Source organism: Vipera berus (assembly GCF_964194415.1).
Source record: "Vipera berus genome assembly, chromosome: W".
Taxonomy (NCBI): Eukaryota; Metazoa; Chordata; class Lepidosauria; order Squamata; family Viperidae; genus Vipera; species Vipera berus.
Genome location: NC_138210.1, coordinates 57,062,843 through 57,083,901, shown reverse-complemented (window position 1 = coordinate 57,083,901; position 21,059 = coordinate 57,062,843). Strand labels below are relative to the sequence as shown.

General features: G+C 43.6%; 1 protein-coding gene across 1 annotated transcript in view; it reads left to right on the top strand.

The window, feature by feature from the left end:
* LOC308676053 (cathepsin D-like) overlaps positions 1–21,059 on the top strand; it is a gene marked incomplete at both ends in the record, with an annotated part of 38,179 nt that overhangs the window by 3,607 nt on the left and 13,513 nt on the right. The window contains 4 exons of the mRNA XM_081341761.1: positions 10,143–10,293; positions 16,372–16,495; positions 17,493–17,611; positions 19,185–19,384. Coding sequence (XP_081197887.1) covers positions 10,143–10,293; positions 16,372–16,495; positions 17,493–17,611; positions 19,185–19,384 — 594 coding nt within the window. The remainder of the gene's footprint in view (positions 1–10,142; positions 10,294–16,371; positions 16,496–17,492; positions 17,612–19,184; positions 19,385–21,059) is intronic.

The window sequence follows — 21,059 nt, the reverse complement described above, 5'->3', positions numbered from 1 at the left end:
AGATCCAACCGGCAGTATTTGAAATCTACTCACCGTTATACTAAAACAGAAGTTGTAAATGATTTTCCCTCCTAATGGCCACTGAGTTAGAGGAGGAAAACAAAGATGCACAGCTATTAACCAGTTCATTGTGTAATTATATTAGTTACTTGTAAGGTAGGTGTTATTTGTTGGAAAAACTAAAGGACCAAGTTGAGCACAGATTCTCCTATGTAGTCACTAAGATTGATACCAACTCCATGGCACATAATCAAATCAATCAAGTCTCATGGTTAGGTGAGAGACAAGAGAAGAGGTTGCCAAGCATTCAACTTTTGATCCTATGTCTGTCTGTAAGGATGCTATGACAGTCAGAAGTGTGAGGACCAGGTGTAAGTCACTTTTTCCAGTGTCACTGTAACTTTGAATGGTCACTATGAAATTCAATGGTGAAAACAGTAAGGTTCTACATTTAGGCAGGAAAAGCCAAATGCACAGGTATAGTATAGGTCAGGGGTAGGCAACCTTGGCTCTTTTATGACTCATGGACTTCAGCTCCCAGAATTCCTGAGCCAGCTATGCTGAGGAGAAAGGGAGAGGTTTCCAAACTGAGCCATGCTGGCTCAGGAATTCTGGGAGTTGAAGTCCATGAGTCATAAAAGAGCCAAGGTTGCCTACCCCTGGTATAGGTGGTACCTTGCTCAGTACTAGTAACTGTGAGAAGGATCTTGGAGTCCTAGTGGAGAATCACTTAAATATGAGCCAGCAGTGTGCTGCAGCTGCCAAAAAAGCCAACACAGTGCTACGCTGCATTAACAGAGGGATAGAATCAAGATCACATGAAGTGTTAATACCACTTTACAATGCCTTGGTAAGGCCAGTAGTGGGATTCAGCCACTTCGCACCAGTTCGGCAGAACCAGTAGCTAATTTTTTGTTGCCCAGGAACAGAATAGACTTCCAGAAGTGGCATCCACATAGAGAACCAGTTGTTCACATATTTGAATCCCAACACTGGGTAAGGCTACACTTGGAATACTGCATCCAGTTTTGGTCACCACGATGTAAAAAAGATGTTGAGACTCTAGAAAGAGTACAGAGAAGAGCAATGTTGTGTAGCGGGTTCTTTGGCGCGGGAATGAAGACAAGGTAAATGAGTACAGGAAAACTCATAGTTTATTTCTTGCAGAATCTGTACTGAGGAAATGGCTGCAACTAGCCGCAATATATAGTCTAGCCCCTAGGCGGCAGCCAATAGGTTTGAAGCAAACATTGCCGCCTAGGGATAGCCAATAGTAGCACTGGAGACTTGTAGTCTGGGTTGCTGGAGAGCCATTAGTTGCTCCAGCAACCCACGTGGTATTACTAATGAGCCCAGTACATAACACCCCTCCCCTCTTAGATTAGACAATATTAACACAAGTTAGTTTTAATGCAATTATCAAGACTCAATATCAAAACAACTTAAATAATAGTAATAGGAAAAAAAACCATATACCGTAGGTTACAATGTTATTAAACAACGTCTGAATGAATAAGCTTCATTGACAGCACACTAGACAGTTACATCATAGCACCTGAATGAATATGCCTTCATTGACAGTACGCTAGACAGTTAACATCATAACGCAAGTTTCTGTAGTACAGTGGCAAGCTGCAATACAACAATATTATAGCTCTTTATTTTACAACGTAATCAGCAAGATATGAAGGAGGTTTGTGTGCTCTAGTGGAACATCTCGGAGTTCCAGTCACTTTGTGGTCTACCAGCTTACCCAGTGGGCTGGGTAGACCTGTGTCCCTTGGTGCTCCTGAGTCAAGGGGATTAGATGCTCTCTGGCTGGCCTCTCCAGGTTGGCCCACCCCAGAGTCAGACTGATCAGCAGAGTAGGCACAGCGGTTGCTGAAGTCCAGTTGGCTTGCTCCTTTAGGGGATCCAAGTTGCATTCCTGGACTCCCCACTTCTCCCTCTGGTTCCTCCTCAGTTATGAAGGAAAAGTCTTGAGAGTCCATGTGAGGGCTGGCTTGGCCGCAGGTTTGAGGACCTTGGGAGGGACTTATGATGCAGTCCTCACTTAGTGGCCATTCTGGAAACCGTTTTCTGAGTTGATCAATATGGCGTCTGACAACTCACCCTCCCTCCAGGGGCCCGGATGCTTTGGTAATTTGACCAGGAACCCACAGATTCCCATGACCATAGTTCCTGGCCCAAACCCAATCGCCCATTTGCAGCCCCCTAGGGGGTTTTGGTGAGAGGCTTCTGCTACCACTCTATCTGGATGCAACCTGTCCAGTTTAGTGATCAAACGCCTCCCCCAACGTAGTTCTGCAGGACTTTTGCCTGTAGCAGTGCAGGGCATAGAATGCTGGCAGAGTAGAAAATCTGCCAATCTGTGATGCCAGTCACCTGTGACAATGCGCTTGAGTGATTCCTTCGTTGTCCTCACCATGTGTTCAGCTTGACCATTAGAAGACAGATGAAAAGGCGCAGACGTTGCATGTCTGATGAGATTAGCTCTAAGGAAGGCCTGAAATTCAGCAGCAGTGAATTGGGCCCCATTGTCTGAAACTAAGACATCTGGCAGCCCATGTGTGGCAAAGAGTTTTCTCAGCACCTGGATGGTCCTAGCAGTAGTCATGTTAGGAACTGGAATTCCAGCCATTTTGAGTGGCTATCCACTACTATAAGGAAGAGCTGTCCCTGAAAAGGCTCAGTGTAGTCTATGTAAATCCTAAACCAGGGAGTGTGTGTTTCCTCCCACCTGTGAACTGGAGCCTGTGGCATTTCAGGCCTTGATTGCTGGCATGTATAACAATCATGGACTTGTGCCTCAATGTCCTTATCAAGGCCAGGCCACCAAAGGTAGCTTCTAGCTAAAGCTTTCATTCTGACAATGCCTGGATGGCCTTCATGTAATGACTGTAAAACCCTGTCTCTTAGGGAGGATGGAATTATGACTGTTTCCCCATAAAATGCACCCCTTGTGGGCAGATCACTCATGCCTTCTGACAAAATAGTTCTGAAATTCAGAACCTGGGCTTTTATCCAACCAGCCTGTGTATACCCATGACAATACTCTACTAAGTGTTCTATCTGTGGCAGTTTCAGCAGCAATGTCCCCCGCATGAAGGGGGAATTCAGGTAGGTCCAGTATGGACAGAATTCTAGCAGCTGGAGCTGGAGCTGGTTCCATTAGTGGCAGTGGTAGTCTGCTGAGGCCATCAGCATGGCCCATTTCTTTACCCGGTTTGTGAATCAATTTAAAAGTGTATGCAGATAGAAAAATAGACCATCTCAGCATTCTTGGTGACAGTATGTGGGGGGTTTGTTTGTCTGTTGTGAAAAGTCCCAACAGAGGTTTGTGGTCTGTAAAGACCATGAAGTCCCTGCCATATAAATAGTCATGGAATTTTTTTATTCCAGCAACAATGGCTAGGGCCTCTTTGTCAATCTGAGCATAGTTGTGCTCAGCAGAGGACAATGTCCTTCAGTAAATGCTATAGGAACCTGTGTTCCATTCCTTTCTATGTGACTTAAAACTACCCCCACCCCATAGGGAGATGCATCACATGCAAGACATACTGGTTAGACTCTTTGTAGTGAGTTACAGTGGAATTTTCTGACAAAAGTGCTTTTAAGTCCTGGAAACTTTTTTCATGTAATTTAGTCCATTTCCATGGAGCTTTCTTATCTAAAAGCCTGTGGAGGGACTCTGCTAGTGCGGCCTTATGAGGTAGAAATGTGTGATAGAAGTTTAGAGGCCCAAGAATGCTTGTAGCTCTCCTTTGGATCTGGGACTAGGAGCCATTTTAACAGCCTTCACTTTAGAATCAGCAGGGTGAATGCCGTTAGCATCAATTCGGAAACCCAGGAATTCTGTTGAAGGAACCCCAATACTACACTTGCTCTTTTTTAATTTGAGGTCTGCTTCACGAAGCCTCTGCAAAACAGCTCTGAGCCTACTGGCTAGTACTTCTGGGGATTCCCCGGCAATAAGAACATCATCAAAATAAGGGCAGACGCCCTGAATACCCTTAAGTGTATGCTCCATGATTCCCTGGAAAATGCCAGGTGCAACACTGACTCCAAACTGTAAGTGTTTAACTTTGAAAGCCTCCCTGTGAGTCACGATCGTCTGAGCCACTGCTGTGGCCTCATCAACCGGCAATTGTTGATAGGCCTGTGCTAAATCAAGTTTAGCAAAGATAGTACCCCCTTGCAAGGAGGCTAAAATGTGGTTGACCACAGGTACCATGTAAGCGTGTTGCTTGAGGGCTTTATTTAGAGTGCATTTATAGTCAGCGCAAATGTGAATTTCCCCGTTGGCTTTAAGTGGAGTGACTATAGGAGTTTTCCACTCCCCACCATCAACAGGCTGTAAAACACCCTGTTCTACAAGCTTATCAATTTCTGAATCAATTTTATGTTTTAAGGCAAAGGGGACCCTTCAAGGCTTAACCCTGATTGGAACTACATTGGGATCTACCTTAAATGAGATAGGTGGGCCTGTGTATGTTCCTAGGGCTGAATCAAAAACATCTGCATAGTCCTCACATACTGATGCAAGGTCTTCAGTTTGTGTCCAGTTGATACCAGTAATCTGAATACCTAAGGCATCAAACCAATCAAGTCCAATGAGACTCGTTCTCTGGCCCCCTACTACTATGACATCCAGGTGCCCATAAAACCCCTTAAATTTTACCGTCAAAGTGGCTCATCCCTTAACTTTAAATTGAGCATTTTGAAAGTCAGTTAGGATTATGTCTGAGGGCCTTAGTTTGGCCCAATTGTTACTGCACCTACACATGAAGTTAAAAGTGTCTTGAGAAATAATTGAAACTGCAGAGCCAGAGTCCAATTCCATCTTACATGGAACTCCTTATAGCTCTACCAAGAGTCTGAGTTTAGGTTTGAGGGGGCGTCGGGCCCCGGTGTGGCACACGCTTCTTCGGCTTCTGAAAAACCCCACACTAACCAGACCCTGGGCCCTAGTACCTCTCCTAGTTGGTTCTTCCGACTGGTGTTTGGGTGGCCGGTCTCTCTGGCGGGCTCTGCAAACCACTGCAATGTGGCCTATCCTTCCGCAAGTGGCTGATCGGAATCTGCAATGGGCGTGAAAATGGTTGCCGCCGCACCCTTTACATCTAGGAAAGAGAACTGCCTTGTAAGTGTTCTCTTGCTGCTGGCTGTTGCGCTGTTGCGTGTTGGGTTGCTTTTGGAGTCTGTTGATTCCAGGCTCTTCTTCCTCGGAAGATTCTTTGGTGCATTTGGTGTCCTTGTTGTGGACTGTTTCTTCATGCTTTATCGTTTGGGCAGGCTGTACTGTTTGAACTGCGCTTCCAGCGGCTTCGTTGGCCATTACTTCATCTTGTGCTTCTGAAAACATTAAGTTCTGTCTGGCAAAGAGTCTCTGTTGAAGCGTTCGGTTCTGTAGGCCACAGACGAGCCGGTCTCAAAGTCTCTCCTCTAAGTTTGAGAATTTGCATAGGCGAGCGGCCTGCCTCAGGCCCGCGATGAATTCTGAAGCTGATTCACCAGGTTGCTGCACTCTCTGGTCAAACTTGAACCTCCAAGCCGTTTCAGACATCTTGGGCTGGAAATGTTCAGTTAGCTTCTTTCTGAGGTCTGCATAGGAGACCGATTCTATCGGTGTCGGAGCAAAAAAGGTCTTGGCCAAATCAAAGGTTGCTGGGCCGCACAAGCAGAGTAGCATTGCGGCCTTCAGTCCTTCTTCCGCGATCTGATTTGCCCAGAGGTAGTTTTCTACCTGGGACACATATGATGGCCATTCCTCTGGGTGCTTCACATCGAATTCTCGAATTCTCTCCCGACCTTCAGCATTCTGTCTTTGCTGGTTCCTGCATTTTCTTCCGAATCCTGCTTCCCAGGCTCTGGGAATGAGTTCACTGAGCACGAGGTCGCTAGTGTAGCTTGCTAGCCGACCTTGGGGGGGGGGGGAGAAATGCCTTTTTCCTCCGGCGTGCACTGCCTTCCCCTCGTAGACATCAGCTCTTTTTCAGGGAAGCAGGATCCCACCTTCATCGCCAGTGTTGTGTAGCGGGTTCTTTGGCACAGGAATGAAGACAAGGTAAATGAGTACAGGAAAACTCATAGCTTATTTCTTGCAGAATCTGTACTGAGGAAATGGCTGCAACTAGCCGCAATATATAGTCTAGCCCCTACGTGGCAGCCAATAGGTTTGAAGCAACCATTGCCGCCTAGGGATAGTGGCACTGGAGACTTGTAGTCTGGGTTGCTGGAGAGCCGTTAGCTGCTCCAGCAACCCACGTGGTATTACTAATGAGCCCAGTACATAACAAGCAACAAAGATGATCAGGGGACTGGAGGCTAAAACACATAAGGAACAGTTGCTGGAATTGGGTATGTCTACTTTAATCAAGAGAAGGACGAGGGGGAACATGATAGCAGTGTTCTGATATCTCAGGGGCTGCCACATAGAAGAGGGAGCCAAGCTATTTTCCAAAGCACCTGAAGGCAGGACAAGAAACAACAGATGGAAACTAACCAAAGAGAGAAGCAACCTAGAACTAAGGAGAAATTTCCTGACAGAACAATTAACCAGTGGAACAACCTGCCTCCAGAAGCTGTGAATGCTCCAACACTGGAGGTTTTTAAGAAGAGACTGGACAGCCATTTGTCTCAAATGGTATACTATAGGGTTTCCTGCCTGAGCAGGGGGTTGGACTAGATGGCCTCCAAGGTGCCTTCCAACATTATTATTATTATTATTGTTGTTGTTGTTGTTGTTGTCATTATTGTTGACATTGTCATTGTTGTTGTTATATTTGTAAGTTGAAGATTACCTTTATTGCTATATGCTTAAACAATGATTAACTGAGTACCCATTAGAGTGGATTTACCTATCGACAAGGAATGGGAAATCCACTTTGCTCCATGGGGAAAAAAACCTAAGTAGGATCAGAACAAGTTAATATTTAGATGGGGGAGTCACTAAAAAAAATCTCTAAATAAGGCAATACCATTTTTGAACTGTTGTCAAGAAAAGTTCGCAGACAGGTCCATGAAGATGTGCTCAATTCAAGAAAGACTTTTTAAGTTTAATTTTAAATTTTAGGGTTTACAATATTTGTCCTGTGAATTTCCCACCCCAAAAAGCCAGTCACTGTAAAACAACTTTTTATTGTTGTAGTATTCAGATCTTTGAAGTTGCAATCAGATCTGGTAGTTTCATGTAGTGCTGGAGGCCTTAAGATACCTATAACTGCATAAATAGTAGTTGTCTTATCCATGGTTTAGCCACTATGACAGAGTTCACACAACATACTAAACCAAAAAAGTCATCTTTTGGCTTAGTGCAGTGTGTGAAGCCAACCTACAGCTAACCCTGGAATGTGAGGAAGCTAAAGAAACGCACCTGCTCTTTCAGGGAACAGGAAAGTTATGCTGCTTGGATACAGCAACTAAACCAGAGGTCTTCCAACTTGGCCCTCTTATGACTTGTGGACTTCAACTCCCAGAATTCCTCAGCCAGCGTGCCTGGCTGAGGAATTCTGGGAGTTGAAGTCCACAAGTCATAAAAGGGCCAAGTTGGAAGACCCCTGAACTGAACAATACAGGCAATCCTTGTTTAGTGATCTTTCAACAATGGCAATGAAGAAGTAACTTATGACATGGTTCTCCCACTTATGACCTTCACAGCATTCCCACGGTTGTGTGATCAAAATGTGGGCGTTTGACAACCTGGGTGTATTTAGGATAGTTTTAGCATCCTGGGCTCATGTGATCGCCATTTGCAAGTTTCCCAATTGGTTTCTGACAAGCAAAGTCAAAGGGGGGGGCGAAGCTCCACTCACATAACAACTGCAAGGCTCATTTAACAACTGCAGTGATTTGCTTAATAACTGTGGCAAGAAAAGACTGTAAAATCCCATGTGACTCTAGTTTAATAACAGATACTCTGGGGCCAATTGTTGTCGTACTTCAAGGACTTGTACTTGGAACTGGAATACTTTCAGTGCTCTACCTCTTTTTTTGGGGGGGAGCATTCTCTTTTGGAAAACAAGCACCATGAACTTGCCTGAGCTGGACGGCATTAAAGATGGGATGTATCTGACTCACTGATTCAAGATTCCCCCTCCTGCTTTAAAATACGAGGGCAATTCGGAAATAAACCTCCGTTTGGTTGTCAATGACAGACACTCACAGATACAGAACCTTTATTATACCCATTAGAAAACTACAACATTACATTACTTTTTGACATAATTGCCATTCAAATTGAGGCACTTGTCATAACATCTTACAAGGTTTGAAATTCCTTAATAGTAGTCGCTCAGTGCCAAATCTGGGCTATGGGGGTGTGTGATCAAAAACATCCCAACGGAACTGCTTCAAACGTTCTTGGGTGCGTCTAGCGGTGTGCGGGCGAGCATTATTGTGAACCAACACCACACCGGAAGTCAGCATGCCCCGACGCTTGTTATGGATGGCTTGTCTGAGTTTTCAGAACGTTTCACAGTAGGCATCTGAACTGATGGTTGAACCAGGCTCCATGAACTTCACTAGCAGTACTCCTTTGCCATCTTCACATTTGGTGGGATTTTCTATGGCACCACTTCCGGTGTGGTGTTGGTTCAAAATAATGCTCGCCCAACACCGCTAGATTCACCCAAGAACTTTTGAAGCAGTTCCGTTGGGATGTTTTTTTATCAACCCTTCCCACCCACCCCCCATAGCCCAGATTTGGTGCCGAGCGACTACTATTAAGGAGTTTCAAACCTTGTAAGATGTTATGATGAGTGCCTCATTTTGAATGGTGATTCTGTCGCAAAGTAATGTAATGTTGTAGTTTTCTAATGTGTACAATAAAAGTTCTGTATCTGCGAGTGTCTGTCATCGATAACCAAATGGAGGTTTATTTCCGAATTGCCCTCGTAAGAAGAATCAATTATTTATGAGATCTGCAATTCCTGACTGTTGTAGACATACGGGGAGGCAGCATTCTAGATCTGCCAACCAGTTCTTGGTAACACATATGAGCAGAGCTGAGGGTACCAGTTTAACACACTTTCCTGTGTGCTGAAGAGATAAGTACTATCCAGTTGATAACACAACCCCGTTGTTCCAGAATAGCCCCATTTGCACCCACTAGTTCTGTCTCACTTTCCTCCCTAAAATTCAAATATGTCTGATACAAAATAAGAGATTGGCTAGTGTTTGGTTCCTCCCATGAAGTTATGGAGAAGACACCACAGTGTCTTTCCTCAAAGGTGCCATCCCCAGTTTCAACCTGGTGCTAGCACATACCAGTCTATGACTAACTCAGCACTGATTAGGGGTGCTAGGTAGCTGCAATCACCTGCCAGGCCTTGTTGCTGCCTACAGGTGGGTGATGCCCAAGTATCAGTGTTAATTAAACAAATCTCTCACTACATGTGTAAGGATTTATTTCTCAACCTTAATGGGTAATATTCTCTTATGTGGGTAGGTGAGAGAGGATTGAGGAATGTTGGATGAAAAATGCCAAGCTAATCATACAGAGTTCTGAGCACAGTAATGCCAAATGGACAAGAAATCTATAACTGAAATTCAGTGATTTAAAATCCCAATCCAAGAAAACAATAAACTCTGCAGACTGATTTGTATTCTTGTATCTTTAACATCTGTCAGAACAGCATACACTACAACAAAGCATATCTTGCTTGAATTTACTTCATCCCAAACCAGAACGTTGTTTCATTTTTCATAGCTGTAAGAGTGTAAATCTGACTAATTATGGGTTTTTCAATAAATCCCACCCTGTAGGACCATTTGACTGAATAAAATAATTTCAGTTTGTAGATTGTATGCCCTCGACCAGGTCTGTACACTTTTCATCATCCAGAGGACTGAATTTGGGGGGGGGGGGAGAGAGAGACTGCAAATAATTTAATTTTAAGTGAGGAAGGGGTAAAGGGGGTGCCTTAAATCCCACCTCCGTGTGGAAAAATACCCATAACTTTGGGTGTGCCTAATCTTGAGGGCTCTGGGAAGTCATCTGAACCTACTAGGATCTGTATTTTTGATTTCTGTCCTAGATTTCTGGCCCACTGACTCATTATAACGGTGGTGACTGATGGCAAGGATATTATGCCCTCCATTACTTTTAACTCCCCTCCTATCTGCTTTCTTTTCCCTGGCAGGATCCCTCTGCAGAAATTCCCATCTGTCCGAAACCGGTTTGGCCAGTCAGGGCTTCCCATTGCCGAAGTATTAAGGCGAGGTGGATTAAGGTCTGGAAAGCCGCCAGCTACTGCTTCTGTCACCCGCCAGCGTCTCCACAACTACATGGATGTATGTTTTCTTAACAGAGGGCATAAGCTTATGGTTAAAGTTCAGAGTGTTGCAGTGGTAAATGAAGGGCCTCTGTACCCAAGTATGATGATGCCAAAATGCCTAAACCTGGGGGTCAAATCATTGAATAAGTTTGAGGAGATTCAAGCCCATCCTCAACTATGGAAAGTTAATCTCTTTCAGCCCAACCTACTCTATGGGGCTATTGTTGTGGGATAAATTTAAGAAAGACCCTATGGAAAGTACCATGAGCTTCTGGAGGAAAAGCAAAGTTACAAATCCACCAAATAAATAGATGGGTCTATGAGTGATGGAAACTTAGCTGCTGGATAGAGTCTCAAGGACTGTGCCTTTGTTCAAGCCATAGAGATAACCACAAAGTGATTTGTTTGATTTTGGTTAGGTGTGTTGTGTGAATTCAGTCACTGTTGTTTAGTGAATCGCAGTTCATGGCTTAGCTTGTTCTTGCCCCTTATAATAATTCAGTAGACGACACTTCAACAAATAGTAATGTTGTGTGATGTACTGTATAAACCAGCTCGTTGACCAAATCGTTGTCAGAATCCATTTATATCATATTCATAAATGGAATGTTTCAAACATATCCCATGGATTCTGCCATCTCCTGAAGAGAAGAGGATAGATGTGTATTGAACCGGCAATAGGCATTTCAAAGGAAAGGAGAAGCCTTTTGAACTGGGGAAACAAAAGGGGGGGCTAGCATCTGGTTTTTGTCACGGTAGACAGCAATAAACAAAAGGGTCCTAACTTCCTTTTCCCCACGAGATGGATGATACGAGAGGAAGGATGGGGGACTGACCAAATGGGGATTAAGGGGGGTTAAACCGGGAACTACCCAAATGGGGTAACGGAAGGGATCCAACACCTGAAACCCCAGGGCCGTCCAATGGAACAGGAGCCGCTGACTCAGCGGTACCCACCCCCCCCAGACCCACAGACGGGGATCGAGAATGTCAGGACCCACCCCAAACCACGTCTTAGGAAGACAAAACTCTTGGAGCCAAATCTTAGTCCAAAAGGAATCTTTACTATGACATGCTTGGTTGTAGGAGGCGCGACAGGACTTAATATTTCCACGATGTAAACCCTTATAAAGAGTTCCCGGTTTAACCCCCCTTAATCCCCATTTGGTCAGTCCCCCATCCTTCCTCTCGTATCATCCATCTCGTGGGAAAAAGGAAGTTAGGACCCTTTTGTTTATTGCTGTCTACCGTGACAAAAACCAGATGCTAGCCCCCCCTTTTGTTTCCCCAGTTCAAAAGGCTTCTCCTTTCCTTTGAAATGCCTATTGCCGGTTCAATACACATCTATCCTCTTCTCTTCGGGAGATGGCAGAATCCATGGGATATGTTTGAAACATTCCATTTATGAATATGATATAAATGGATTCTGACAGTGTTGCTGGGTTAAACAAAAGCATCTTACAGGTAGAGCCAGTCATAAGTCATTGCACCCACGCGACCAGACCCATTTTTTTGACATCATCTGTGGTGGTCTTCAAGCAAATCACCACAGCTAAGTGAAGTGAAGTGAGCCCCGGCAAAATAAAAATGTGGCAAAAATGGTCATGTGACCATGGGGTGCTGCAGTTGGTTGCAAAGGTGAGTCATTTGCTAAGCACTCAAAATCCATGACCACGATAGGGAGGAGATATTTTACAATGGCTGGAAGTGCTTTACTGCCCATTAGGTATCCATTCTGAACCCTAACCCTAACCCTCATTCTTAACCACTACATAGATAGATCTGCTAATGGTGTACCTAGTCGCGTTGTAATTGAGACTATCCTCCTTGCTCCTGGTCACCCTTTGTCTTTTTTCTTCCACTCCTCATGAAAGGCTCCTCATGAGAACTAGGTCTTTGTATAATGTGTCCAAAATATAACTTGAGCCCCAATCATTTGTGCCTTGGGTGAAAAATTTGGATTCCTTGTTTTCTTCCTGTTTATGGTATTCTCAGATATCTTCTCCAATACCAAAGTTCCAAAGAATTAATAATATTTACATCCCACATCTTGCAAGTCCAACTTTAATTTCCATGCCATGTCACAGAGAAAATCCTTGCCAGCACCATTCTGATTAGGCAACCTTGGCTCTTTTATGACTCGTGGACTTCAACTCCCAGAATTCCTGAGCCAGCTCAGGAATTCTGGGAATTGAAGTCCACGAGTCATAAAAGAGCCAAGGTTGGCTACCCCTGCATACAGAATGCATATTTTTTCCAAGCCTTCATTGAGACCCTAACAAATGCTAGTCTGTGAAATATTTCTTGGCGGTTACTTTTCTATTCCTAGCTCCATGGTGAAAAGCAGAAACCATTCACCATATCAATAGCAACATTGCCATTCGTACAACTGGCATTCATTAGCTTGACTGTTTTATATTTAGTTTAGTCCCATTTTTTCACTGCATTCCTTGACTTCTATTATTAGACCTTTTAGATCCTTTCCTCTTTTATCCAAGTGTACCCTTGTTAACACAGCACAGTTATTAATGTTTCTTCCTCTCATTTTAAATACAGGTAGTCCACGACTTACAACAGTTCATTAGCTTGAAATTATAATAGCACTGAAAAACGTGACTTATGACCATTTTGCATACTTATGATTGTTCCAGCATCCCCAGGGTCACATGATCAAAATTCAGATGCTTAGCAACTGAGTCATATTTATGACGGTTGCTGTGTCCCACGATCACATGATCATCTTTTGTGACCTTCTGACAAGCAAAGTCAACGGGGAACCCAGAGTCACTTAACAACCGTGTTACCAACTGCAGTGATTCACTTAACAGCTGTGGCAAGAAAGTTTGCTAAACGGGGCAAAGCTCACTTAATAAATGTTTCACTTAGCAACAGAAATGTTTGGCTCAATTGTGGTCATACGTCAAGGACTACCTGTAGGCACTCATGTTCTTCCAAGCCAGCTTCGCTCAATATATACTGCTCAAAAAAATAAAGGGAACACAAGATAAGACATCCTACTATTAAATACAGTACATTGTGTTGTTTAAGTGTTCCCTTTATTTTTTTGAGCAGTATATAATCACCGTAGGTCCAGTTCCTTTTGCTGTGTTCTCTGCAGACTGTGGCTTCCAGTCCTATATATAAATTTTGCTGGAGGGCAGTAAGTTGTTCTTGGATTTCTGGTTTTCTCAGGAAATACACAGCTGGACATGGTTGACCTAATCAAAAGGTCTTTTTATAATCAATTAAGCACATACTGGTTTGTTTGTTTTTTGTTTTAATCCTTTGCCTTTCTCAGTTTTCTAGTGAGCATCACCAATAATCTTTCTTGGTCCTTGGATTTTTGTAAAGCTAGACTAATGTCCATGCAGGGCTCAAATCTGAATGATCTGGATGATCCTAAATATTATTTTGCTAACATGTGTAATCAAGGATACTGTACAATAATTTGCATGCCCTGTTAAGTCTCCTTTCTTTGTTATTGGTAATAGATGAATCTTTTCCAGTCTCTTTGCCATTGTGTCTTTCTCCAGATCGGCTGGCATCATTTGGTTAGAACCTTTACAGATTCTTCTCCTGTAGCTTGCCGCTTTTGTGTGGAGATTCTATCAACTCTTTTAGCCTTCCCACTTGATAATATTCAAAGTGTTCATTTAACTTCATACTTTAGACCTAGAGAGTCTTGGAAATATCTTGAAGAATTTCTTCGTTGCCGAGGTCCCTAAATTCGTCCCTTCTTTGTTTGATCTTCTTTGAATCAATTGTTATATGTACATTGACATTCTTTACCATGTTAATTTAAACCTCCTTTGGAGTTTGGAAATATTTTGAAAGACTTTCCTTGGGTTTCTGTGTCAGTTTCTGTCTTCAGTGTCTTTGCAGATATAATGACAAATACTGTTTCTGGTCTCTTTAACAGTTCTCTGAAAATCTTGGTTAAGTTTCTTCCTCAGATATTTGTCTTTCTTTGCTTTGCTTCTCTTTGCTTCTTTAGGTAAATTGCACTCTTTGTTCTGAAATCTAGCTTGTTTTCTGCTGTTCCTTCATCTTTGGCCATCTCTTGTTCCATAATCCTTAACAACCTCTTTAAGTTTATTCCACTAGTTTCTCTAGCTACTTGATCAATGAGGTTCAGGATTTCAAATGTTCTCCTTAAAGGTAAGGGACGCAGTGGCTCAGTGGGTTAGGATGCTAAGCTTGTCGATCAGATGGTCGGCAGTTTGGCGGGTTGAATCCTGAGTGCCGCGTAGCAGAGTGAGTGCCTATTACTTGTCCCAGCTTCTGCCCACCTAGCAGTTCGAAAGCACGTAAAAATGCAAATAGAAAAATAGGGACAACTACGGTGGGAAGGTAACAGCGTTCCGTGCGCCTTTGGCGTCTAGTCATGCCGGCCACATGACCACGGAGATGTCCTAGGACAAGTGCTGGCTCTTCGGCTTTGAAACGGAGATGAGCACCGGCCCCTAGAGTCGGAAACGACTAGCACGTATGTGTGGGGGAACCTTTACCTTTACCTTTTAATATGTTATTTATATGCAATTAATTTCATATCACTGTATTAAGCTTTTCCGTCTTCATGATTCTCGCATGCCGTGTTCCCACTGTCAGTTCTTCTTTGCAGCTTCAGATTTTCTTTTCCTGCATGACAACATCAGCAACTAAACATCTGGAAGGCCACTTCTAATCTAACCCCATTGTAAACATAATTACTGCTCAGAAACATCCTCACTAGTATGTCAGGTACAATTTGACCCGGGGTGTTCATCATCCAGGCATTATGTCATCAGTCACTTTATCTTATTTATCCATGTGTTTTTTTTCCTATTAAAATGCAGAAGTGGCTGACCATTGCCTTCTCCAACACAGCTTAAAATGATACCTTTCCTGTTGTGGTTAAGGTGATCAGTCATCTCCAGCATCTTCCTGTATCATTGTTGCTGAATTTAGGTGTCTGCTCTCTTTAACTGCTGGGCAGTCAGAGTGACCTTAATGGAAAAATACACTTGGCATACATTCCCTCCAAGGAAAACCACTTCCCCTGCTATAATGAGGCTGGATTCAAGGATGTCTACTGTTAGAAGGCGGGTAAAGCCTTGGTTCCAGATAACCTACATAACCTTAATATTTCGCCCTCTTAATCAAGCAAACTCAGATAGAAACCTTTAATTCCCATTTTGGATGCCACCTGACAAACAAAAGACCAATATCTGAAAATCTGTCAATTAAATGTTGCAGTACGGGAGAATCGTCTCTGCTCTGTCCTCTTCAAGAATTCCGTATTTATTTCTTCTTCTCCTCCTCCTCCTCATGCTGATGGATTTTTTTTTCAGTTGACCTTGTCGTGTAATTACTGAGTGTGCTTGTTCCTCATTTGCTGTTCTTCTCCTTTTCCTTTTCTTTAAGATTAATGTTTCTGAATTATTTGAATTCTTTTGCAAATGTCAGTTTTTCTGTGTCTGGTGAGATCTCTCTTTTGCCTTTGGCGAGTGCCATGTTGGACACAAAAAGATTGACACTCCGAATGAGTTGGTTATCGGTGTATTTATTTAATTTCCAATTACATTTTTATTTGTTTCCCCCCCCCACCCCTTTAGACCAGTGTTTCTCACCCTTGACAATTTTAAGATGTGTGGACTTCAACTCCCAGAATGCCTCAACTAGCACATATGGACTTCATCCAGTTAAAAGTCCACACATCTGAAAGTTGCCGAGATTGAGTGATGCTACATTAGACAATCAAGGTAGCCTCCATGGCAATGGTGGGGGAGGGAACAACCCTGTGAGATAGGTTGGGCTCGGAGAGAATGTCAACTCCAAAGTCACCAAACAAGGATCTGAACTTGGATCCCCCAATCGCGTTTCGACACCATATGATAAACAAATAGATAAAGATGTTGATTCAAGTCATTACAAAAGGCTGACCTTTTCTTCTTCTTCTTCTTCTTCTTCTTCTTCTTCTTCTTCTTCTTCTTCTTCTTCTTCTTCTTCTTCTTCTTCTTCTTCTTCTTCTTCTTCTTCTTCTTCTTCTTCTTCTTCTTCTTCTTCTTCTTCTTCTTCTTCTTCTTCTTCTTCTTCTTTTCTTGCTATACCCCAGGCACAATACTACGGGCAAATCTGTCTTGGAACTCCTAAACAATGCTTCAACGTCGTCTTTGATACTGGCTCATCCAACCTGTGGGTGCCTTCTTCCAAATGTTGCCTGTTACATTTGGCATGCTGTAAGACATCAAACCCTCAACTGATTCTCGAGAATAGAGTGGAGATGCACGGGGAGGGGTTGGTCAAGAGAAACGTGCACGCTAATGCCTCCAAAATGTTAGGCAGGCTTCTCTTAACATCACAAGCCGACATGACAGTAGGATGAACCAGTAGAGAACATTAGAGATATATAACCATTGTTACAGTAATCCATTCCTCTCTCGGAGAAGCAGAAGGGTTACTTGGTCAGACAAATTCTCCCCAGTTGCCAACTTAGTGGTAAGAGAGCAGTTTCATCATGGGAAACTTTGGCTTGGCTCACATGCAACATTGAACCAAAGAAGCCAAAGTAATGCATGAACCCAACACCAGACACAAGATTTGGAGTGGAACGCGTTTCTCTCCTGCAAAGATAGGTCAGCTTAAAATCAGAGCAGAACCGTCCATGATTTGATTTGATCATGGATGGGCCTGACCTTGTGTCCAAACTGAGACCCAAGGAAGAAAACTAGCATCACTGTGTGGGCTTCATTTCTCCCATCAGGTTTCTCCCTGGTTAGGTATGAATGGCCTGGTTGTGGCCCATAACGATTACAACCTTCATCAAGATCCCTATGAAAAAAATGTAATTGTACTGAATGTATAATTTTGGGAGCCCTCCGGTTGGTAGGAGTTAGCATACTATCCTCACTATGTAACTGCTTGCCCAGTTCAGTACTACAGGTAGTTGCGGTACGGTCACAAAAAAAATTTCCCCAAAAAATAACCCAGTTAGGGGAAAGTTCTGTGCAAATAAAATCTTTTGCATCCAAGTTGACTGGGTTATTTTTTGGGGGGGAAAATGTGACCCTACCACAACTACCTGTAGTACTCTTAACGTTTTGCCAGTATATTATACATTGTACGTTGGGAAACATCAGTGGCATGAGCCATAACATAGGCTTAACAGGGAGGGAAAGGAAGCCTTGGCCCAATCTGTTCTCTGTACACAATTAACTGGGTTTTTTTTTCCATCAGGGGTACACAAACATTACTATTCCCTGTTTTCCCGCACCTACAAGGCCGATAAAAACAAATTTGAAATTCATTATGGAAGCGGTAGTCTTAAGGGATTCGTAAGCCAGGATGTTCTCAGGGTGAGTACAGAATCTGGTTCTCAGAAAGAAGTTGGTTTAATGTTGGAGGGGAGGGGTTGAGAAGAAAATACAAGGGCATTTTTGTTCTTTTCCTCAGGATAAAATTCAGTTTTCTTCTGAAGGAGATTTCTATACCATTTCTCTTATGTTCTCTTTCCCGCACCCCTACTCTCACATCTGTAATATGCGATTTAAGATAGAAAGAAGTGGTTTCTCTTCAATTCTTAGACAACCTTTAACTTTTACTGAAGGCGTATGAAGCTTTTGATCAGGACAAAGAAGCAGCTTTGAAATATTTGCAGGGGTTTTTTTCATTACGCTAAATAAAAATCATCCGGCTACAGATTCATGCATCCTTAAGATATCAGCTATTGTGAGACACTGGTGTTTGGCCAAAATGTGGACTCCAGCATCATTTTGGGGGACCATAAGAAGGTGTGGTCAAAAAATCAAGATGGCAGCCACAATAGCAGCACCTGTTTATCAATCTCACATCATCACTGCCATCTTGACCTTTTGACTACACCCTTTGGATATCCTAAGGGACGTGGTGGCTCAGTGGGTTAGGACGCTGAGCTTGTCGATCAGATGGTCAGCAGTTTGGCGGGTCGAATCCCGAGTGCCGCGTAACAGAGTGAGCGCCTGTTACTCGTCCCAGCTTCTGCCAACCTAGCAGTTCGAAAGCATGTAAAAATGCAAGTAGAAAAACAGGGACCACTACGGTGGGAAGGTAACAGCGTTCCAGGTGCCTTTGGCGTCTAGTCATGCCAGCCACATGACCACGGAGACGTCTTCGGACAAGCGCTGGCTCTTCGGCTTTGAAACGGAGATGAGCACCGGCCCCTAGAGTTGGAAACAACTAGCACACATGTGCGGGGGAACCTTTACCTTTACCTTTTGGATATCCTTGCTCATTTTTTTAAAGCACTGAAAACCATAACTCCTGATTAGTGAAGGATCAGATTGGTTATACAACTAATAATAAAATTATCTGTATGTAAAAAAAGGTTAGGATGTCTACCAGCTGTGATAAAAAAAAGTCAAGATGGTAGTTATGAAGGCTTGATTGAGACTTTGCCCATTTTTATACTGTATACATTGCAGGAAACTTTGATAAACCAAGAAAGAGCCTTGGTGGAGCAGTGGGCTAATGCCTCCTTAAGTAACACCAGCTGCCTGCAATTAGTGCAGGTTCGCATCCCACCAGGCTCAAGGTTGACTCAGCCTTCCATCCTTCCGAGGTAGGTAAAATGAGGACCCAGATTGTTGGGGGCAATTAAGCTGACTTTGTAATAATGCCGCTTGGGTGTGTGTGTGAAAGCCCTAATAAGCAGGCATATACATAGAATGAAGGCTACTGCTAAGCTTGTAAGCCGCCCTGAGTCTTCGGAGAAGGGCGGGATATAAATGGAAATAAAATAAAAATAAAATAAATAAAAAATATAGATGGATGAACTGATCACAGGATGCACATAAAACTAAGGCGGTTTTCATTGCACTTGTCCATACCTTAGAGACACCCATTGAAAGCTGAAACAGAAGACAAAATACTGTGTATTTTCTTTCTCTTCAGATTGGCAACGTCACCGTTAAGAACCAGACCTTTGCTGAGGCTACCGATTTGCCAGGCTTGGTTTTTGTGGCTGCCAAATTTGACGGTATCATGGGACTGGGTTATCCCTCCATCTCAGTCAACAACATCACCCCACCCTTTGATAACATGATGAAGGCGAAACTTCTGAAAGACAATGTCTTCTCATTCCATCTTTGCAAGTATGGACCTCTCTGCTATCGACATCACCTCCTCGCTGATATTGGCCAAAGCAGACGACTTCCCAAGCCCCATCCCCTGGGATTCATTTTTTTATGAAAGTTGGGGAGAGCGGGAGTGGTGGTGGTGGTCCCTTCCTTATCCTCAGCAATTGGCATCCAACTTATATAGTCTCGTGCTACAGGAAAGATTCTCCGCTCTTTCTGAACAATCTCAGCCTTAGTTCAGTAGGGTGTAAAATGACTGATTGAAAACGTAGATTTAAAGTCAAACTAGTAGCTCAGAAGTGGTTCTGTCTCCCTCTCCCTCTCCCTCTCCCCCTCTCATCTTTTTTCCTTCCTTCCTTCCTTCCTTCCTTCCTTCCTTCCTTCCTTCCTTCCTTCCTTCCTTCCTTCCTCCCTTCCCTTCCCTCCCTCCCACCTTCCCCTCCTCTACCCTTCCCTCACATCTCCCTTCTCCCTCTCCCATCTTCCTTCTTTCCTTTTTCCTTCTTACCTTTCTTTCTTTCCTTCCTTCCTCCCTCCCTTCCCTGCCACCTTACCCTCCTCTCCCCTTCCCCTTCCCCTCATCTCCCTTCCCTCCCTCCTTCCTTCCTGCATAAAGATAAAGATCAAGCTTCTGACTTGGTGCCTTCCAGATGTGTGGGAACACACCACCTATCCCGACTACCAGGAGGACAGAGTTTGTTTTGTAATTGATTTAATAGCCCACTTCCAAATGACTCACCAAGAGCAATTCAAGATTTCAAAACATCTTACAGTACACAATTATCAGTTGTTGAATACAGTGTAAGCGTTATCATATTATTATATAGGTGGCAGATAACTTCTTTTACATACGTGTGGGATGTGGAGAATCTCCATTCATTCGTAACCATCTCTCTTCACATGTTGGGTGATTCCTTTAGTCTCTCAGCCTTGCCTCATCATGTCTTCTGCCACCTGTTTGCAAGGGGACTATCACAGTTATCAGATCATACCCCAGGCAAGGGCCAGGCTGGATGTGAGTACAGGTAGTCCTCAACTTATGACAATAATGGAGGCTGCCCATTACAATTGTAAGTCATAATGGTTGTAAAACAGGCCCGTTTTTAATGATCTTTTTTTTTTGCAGTGGTCACTAAGCAAATGTGGTGGTGGTAAAGTAAATGCTGTGGTCATAAAGCGAACATATCAGTTATAAAGTGAACCCATTGTTCATTATGGGCCATTTGTGCAGAAAACCAGAAGCCGGTTTTCAGCAAAAATGTCGTAAAATGCAGGATGTTGCAAGTGGCCATCAATGCTGGCCAGTTGCTGAGCACCTAACGTATGGCCATGTGACTTGGGGGGGGCGGGTCTCAGCCATTGGAGCTTCAGAGCCAGGTTGTAAATACCTTTTTTTTTGTGGGGGGGAGGAAATCTCTCGTATAACTTTGGATAGTCGCTAAGCAACTGGTCATACATTAAGGACTATCTATAGTGGGAATTGTAGTCCAGGCAAGAAAATGTTGTTCCAGCAGCCACTGTCTCAGCCATCTGTTCTGGAGGACGGCTCCTCATGTCTCTCGGCCTGAGTCCTCTCTCTCCCTCTCTCTCCACCTGACCCATCAGGTTGATATCCTCCCTGATCCACCTCCCTGGCGGCAGATCCCCAGCAGGGATGAACTCTGGTGCTTTCTTAGGGGCATCCAGGGTC